Consider the following 6,000-nt stretch of genomic DNA (forward strand, 5'->3'; position numbering starts at 1 on the left):
CATTTAATATATGCAGGAATCAGGTTAAATGCCAAAAGGTTAATTTTGATGAAGAAAATTGAATAATTAAATGATAGCAAACAGCATGTTACTAGGTATAATAGGCTTTTTTCCCCCACAAAATGGGACATTTAGTATCATAAATCTTTCATGTAAAGCTATCTGTACTGCTCCCCAAAATACTATATAATTTTATATATGTAGCTAAATATATATTCAAACAAAATTAATGAATCTTGATTAGTTATGTTCAGACTTGTTTTGAGAGCAAAAACCTCAAATTAGGACAACTTAAAAAAGTATGAATATATGCAACTGTCGATTTGATTCACGGATAAACAAATAGAACAGATGATAAAGTGGGAGTGGTTAGGAATAAAAGACATTTCAGTGGTAGCCATGCAGATATTGGAAGTGGAGCATGCTATCACTAATGAACATGCATGTGTGGGACAAAAGTTTTTGCCTACTTCCATGAGATATGAAACAGTCAGCAACATTTGATTGGCATGTGAAAGGTGCTGGGTTTGATCCCCAGCAGCAAGTGCACCTCCTACCCCCTACCCACAATTTATAAATTAACTTAAAAGTAAACTAGATGCTTAAACATGGAAAAGAAAGCCATAGATTTTAGAATAGAATATAGGAAGGTCTCATTTTTATCTCAAGAAAGGATTTCTTGGATAATTTAGCCAAGACTATTTTATAACAAAAGATTTATATTTTTATCATTAAAATGAAAAAAATAGTGCTGAATAAAAACTCGGTGTTATGTGAAATAGCATGACAAATTGGGAGAGGATGTTAAATATACTTAAACCATCAAATAGCTGCCAAGGATATATGCATATTTTAGAAAAATTTTAGAAGCAATCCCATATAGCTGTCAGCTGTGGAGTTTGGTGGGAACAGGACATGGCGTATTAGATTTTGGTGGGAACAGAATTGATAGAATGAATTGGTCTTAAAAACGAGAATTTATGGGATTAGCATATAGGAGTCCAATAATAACTGTCTGCAGGATGGGTCACTGGATTTGCATCTTAAATTTTTTTGGAAATGGCCATTGGATGATGTGAGGCAGGGTTGTTAGAGTCCTGATGAATTACAGTGGAGGCACTTAGGATTCTATGAGATGCCAGGACTGTGTGATGGCTGTCAAAGGGAGCTGCTCGCTCTGGATGATTGTCTTCTGAGCTAAGAGAACCCAACCTGGAGGGACAGGATTGGAACCCTAGGACTTTGTCACTGGTTACAAATGTTATTCTTGGAGCTAAAGGATTTTAGGCTTATCCTGCTTGTTTCAGATTTGCTTTGCTTCAATCTTTCTTTGCAATGTCATCTTTTGCCATGTAAATGTATACTCTGTACTACTATGTGTTTTTGGTTTTAAAGTGCACAGTTAAGAGAACTTGGACTATGAGGGTGTTTGAATAGTGTTGGGATAGATTTAAAAAAAATCACTAGAGGCTTTTAAAGTTGGTCTGAATGCATTGCATTTTACATTATGAATGACTATGAGTTTATGGGGCCCAGAGTGGAATGTAGTGGTTTGAATTCAGTGTCCTTCATAAGTTTGTATTTTGAATGGTTGGTTCCCAGCACTATATTTTTATTATTATTTGGGAGGTGAAACAGTGCTGAAGGAAGTGTGTTTTTAGGGGTGGGTTTAGAGGTATTATAGCCAGCTCCACATGGCCAGAACTTGGCTCACTCTCCTGCTCCTGCTGCTGTTTTCCACCTGCTGTAACAGAGGCATTGTCCAGCCTCTGCTCATGCCATGTTCTTCTTGCCATCAGGGAGCTTCTCCTTGAGACTATAATAAGCCAAAATAAAAAAAAAAAAAAAATTCTTCCCCTTGGCTGAATTGGCTTGATTTTGGTCAGGTGTGTCCCCCCCCCTCCCCTGCCCCCATGGAAGGTAACTGCAACAAACAGTCAAAAGATACTTGGCCTCTCAGACTGGGAAACATCAATTAAACCTATGGTAGGCTACTATTTTACTCTCCCTAGGCTAACAAAAATTAAAAAAAAAAAATCTCTTAGGTAATAATTATGTTAGAAAACCTGATGTTAAGAAAACTGATGTGCAACCAGTTGGAATATTAACTTGCTAGCCACTATGTAAAGTTTTACTATTTTGTTAAATATTTATTAACGTGTTGATTTTCTCAAATGCTCATATTCTAATAATTAAATGATCTTTTATAGTTTGAAGCAATTCTTATATTACTGAAAAAAGCCTCACTTATTTTTCTCTTATTACTCTGTCTTAATTAATACAATGCCTTCTAATTCACTTAATGTTTTCTGTTGTGTGAAGGGATTTTGCTGATGTTATAAATTTACTTCCATTATCTAATAACATGTGTCTCAATTCGGAAGATTGTGGTGTTCTACAGTCTCTCTCTCATGGGGCAATACTTAAGAGAATAAAGTAGAAGTTATTGTAGGGGATTATGTCAAATTACATTACCTTCAGGTACCAAAATTAACAATTAAAAAACATGCCACCAACCCTACAAAAAATGTATTTAAATACACAAGATATTTACTTGTTTTCATCTCTCTGACATTTAAGCCTATAGTAGCTTTATGTTGAAAGTCCAGTGACTCATCAGCCTTAACACTTCACAGAGAGATTCTATTGGACTTTGGCTTGGTTTGTTTTGATACAAGTTCTCATATAGCCAAGGGTGGTCTTGAGCTGATTCTCCTATCTTCACCTCCTAAGTGCTACTAGTATTACAGGGGTGCACCATCACACCAGCTCAGAGATGCTGTTTTAAATATATTTTTTTAATTAATTAATTTATTTATTTATTTATTTATTTGAGAGAAAGAGAGACGGGGTAGAGAGAATGGGGGCCTTCAGCCACTGCAAACAAACTCCAGATGCATGTGCCACCTTGTGCATCTGGCTTATGTGAGTTCTGGGGAATCAAAAAGGAGTCCTTTGGCTTTGCAGGCAAATGCCTTAACTACAGAGCAATCTTCTGTAGCCCTCATAGATTCTTTTTTTAATTTGAAGTAAAGAGATATTCAAAATTGTATTAAGATTTTAGTTATTATGTATTTATTATTTCCTGTTCTTTAATGGTGACAGGATAATGACTACTGAAATTTATTCTTGCATTTCTTTCTCTACTTCTTAGGCCAGATGGAGACTATACATCTTCATTTAATGGTGGCAACATTAAAGGCCTAGAAGGAAATTCATCTGGACACTTACCAAAATTCTGTCATGAGTGTGGAACAAAATACCCTGTTGAATGGGCAAAGTTCTGCTGTGAGTGTGGCATTCGAAGAATGATTCTGTAACAGAAACTCAAATGCAAAAAGGCTTAGCTCAGAGTTTTATCATTATTGCTGCTTGGACACCTAGAACACTTCCTGAATGATTTTGTGTAAAACTGTTCAGAATACCTTTTTCTTTCATGTTTGGAACATAGTCCATTGGCTGTGTAATGTGTGCTTGTATATATCCTGTATATAATAAATGTGTGAATCCCCAACAGGTTTCATTCAAGGAAAAGTCTTTCACCTGTCAGAAAAGAATTTCAAATAGAATTCCTCTCTTAGGGATTGCCCTTCTGTTCAGTATACCCTCACAAATCTTGACATCTACTGCTTTGTTCTTCAAGCTTTAAATAATCATACTTTGAACAACAACAACAACAAAAACATTGGAATAAACCTCTTATTTTAAATTGGTGCCCGTCACCAGGAGCCTCAGAATAGGATTCTGCTATTATTGAAGAGACTGTTTTAGTTATCAATTGGTGTGAGGTTATTTTCCTGTTGAAGACTTCAGCAACTAATTTGGAATTCCGAAAATGTAAGAGATGAAAGTCCTATGGTCTTTGTTGCACCTAACTTTGTAAAGTATTAATTATATAATTTAAGGTTCTGTCTTCATTCAGTGAGAACATAATTATGCCATGACCTTATCAGAGAAATGATTAAAATTATAAGTGTATTTTATTCTCTTCATGTCTGGTGTTTTTCCCTCCATGTTAATTGAACATACATTTTTCTGTTTCCAATTGTGAACCTTGGTCCTATATCTCCTTTATTTCCATTCCTCCATTGAAGTGTAATGCTCATGTACTACTACAGTGTGGCAGCCAGCATTCAACAGCATATTTACTTAGTTAAGGTATACGGAATTTGTATAATCTTGTGTTTAAACATACTATTTCTGGGTATCTGAGTTTATAAGAAGTTACATTGATGCGTTTTAAAAGAAATCACCTCACTAAATCAATAACTGTGGCACTTGCTCAAGAATGATAAGCGTGCAAGTAAAGTTATTTTAGTTTCTTAGTGTTCCTTGAGATGCAGTTACAAGTAGATTAAGAGAATCTCAGTTTTTCCTGTTTATAACTTCTTTAGAGTTTAATGTTAAAACACCATTCACATCACAGTGGGAAGTCACTAAGAATGTTTAAAGCTTACCGGACTGGTATAAACACTAAATGTGTGTTATCTTTCACTTAAGATATTTTGATAATTCTTACTATAAGTATAACATTAGTAGAAGGTTTCTGGCTTCTATAAATATTTAGTCATTCCGTAGTAATTTCAATTAAATCCCACCTAAATAAGGTTTATTTTACAAAGTCAGCAGCCTTTTTATGTTATATATTTTCTCTCTTTTTGTTTGTAATTCTGATTAAGGATCTTTGTAGAAATTTATAGCTTAAAATTTCATTTCTGAAGTTTAGTGTTGGATTTTTGATTTGCCTTTGGTTGGGGAAACAGTTGTGAACTTTGTGATAAAAGGAGTTACCATTTTATTTACCTTATAATTTCCTGTTTTTTAATTAGTTTCTTTTCCTATTTATCCCAGTCACATTGATAGAAAGGCTTGAATACCTGTAGTAAGTTTAGAAGATTAGTGAACATACTGTATTTCATTTCAATAACTCATTTTTCTCATAATTAAAAATTATATGAAGAACTTTTTGTATTTTTTTATGAGCTAGAGAGAGGGACCATTTGTATGCCAGGACCTCCAGCCACTTCATGAACTCCAGACGCATGCACCACCTTGTGTGCATGTACGACCTTGTGTGCTTGTGCCACGTTGTGTGTCTGGTTTATATAGGACCTAGAGAGTCAACATAGGTCCTTAGGTTTTGCAGGCAAGCACCTTAACCACTAAGTCATCTCTCCAGCCCATGAAGAATTTTTGATTCTTGTTTTATCTAGGAATCAATCCTTTCATTTATGTTTTTAAAACCATATAAAATTTTATTGTACTTAAAGCATGGGTAGATAAATTAGTTAAAGAAATACATACATTTGTTTCTCATTGGCTTTTACAGTAACAAGGAATTGTTAGTTTATTACAGGGAAGTGAGTTGATAGGAAAATATCGATTTCAGAGCCAACAGATTACCAGTCAGTAGGGGTAACAAATTTATGAAATGTTACAAGGTATTTAAATGCAGTTTGTATTCAGTATTTTACTTTCATGTTAATTTATTGTGCAATAGTTTGTAAGCAGTCTTTTTATGCATCATTTATGTTATGCTTTGTATTTATTTGCACAAAAGTGCCAGTATGGTAGAATGAAAAATCATTGTAAGTTTAAAAATGTAAAAATTGCTTAAAGGTTATTCTAAAGCTATTACCTTAAAAAGATTTTCTTGTGACTACTGTCTCTTATTCAACTTTTACTATAAGTGCTATCTTCACCTTGAAATAATTCAATAAAAACACACCATCAAAATGCTACATGTTTTATTTATTAATATCCTTTAGACAGACATAAAGAAAGTCAGGGACACACTGGTCTAGAAATAAAATATTTGAAGTTAAAAATGATCAAAATAGCCAGGCATGGTGGCACATGCCTTTAATCCCAGCACTCGGGAGGCAGAGATAGGATTGCCATGACTTCGAGGCTACCCTGAGACTCCATAGTGAATTCCAGGTCAGCCTGGGCTAGCTTGAGACCCTACCTCGAAAACCAAAAGGAAAAAAAAAAAAGGTG

The 6,000-nt window shown here is 34.5% G+C and overlaps 1 protein-coding gene across 4 annotated transcripts in view; it reads left to right on the forward strand.

Annotated features, from left to right (window-relative positions):
- Zc2hc1a (zinc finger C2HC-type containing 1A) overlaps positions 1-5,739 on the forward strand; it is a 42,572-nt gene extending 36,833 nt beyond the window's left edge. For all 4 annotated transcript variants that reach the window (XM_045144311.1, XM_045144313.1, XM_045144310.1 and 1 more), the window contains one exon: positions 3,155-5,739. In XM_045144311.1, coding sequence (XP_045000246.1) covers positions 3,155-3,320 — 166 coding nt within the window. In that variant the 3' untranslated portion in view covers positions 3,321-5,739. The remainder of the gene's footprint in view (positions 1-3,154) is intronic.
- Positions 5,740-6,000: the final 261 nt, after the last annotated feature.

This window comes from Jaculus jaculus, chromosome 2 (assembly GCF_020740685.1).
Source record: "Jaculus jaculus isolate mJacJac1 chromosome 2, mJacJac1.mat.Y.cur, whole genome shotgun sequence".
In the NCBI taxonomy this organism is placed as follows: domain Eukaryota; kingdom Metazoa; phylum Chordata; class Mammalia; order Rodentia; family Dipodidae; genus Jaculus; species Jaculus jaculus.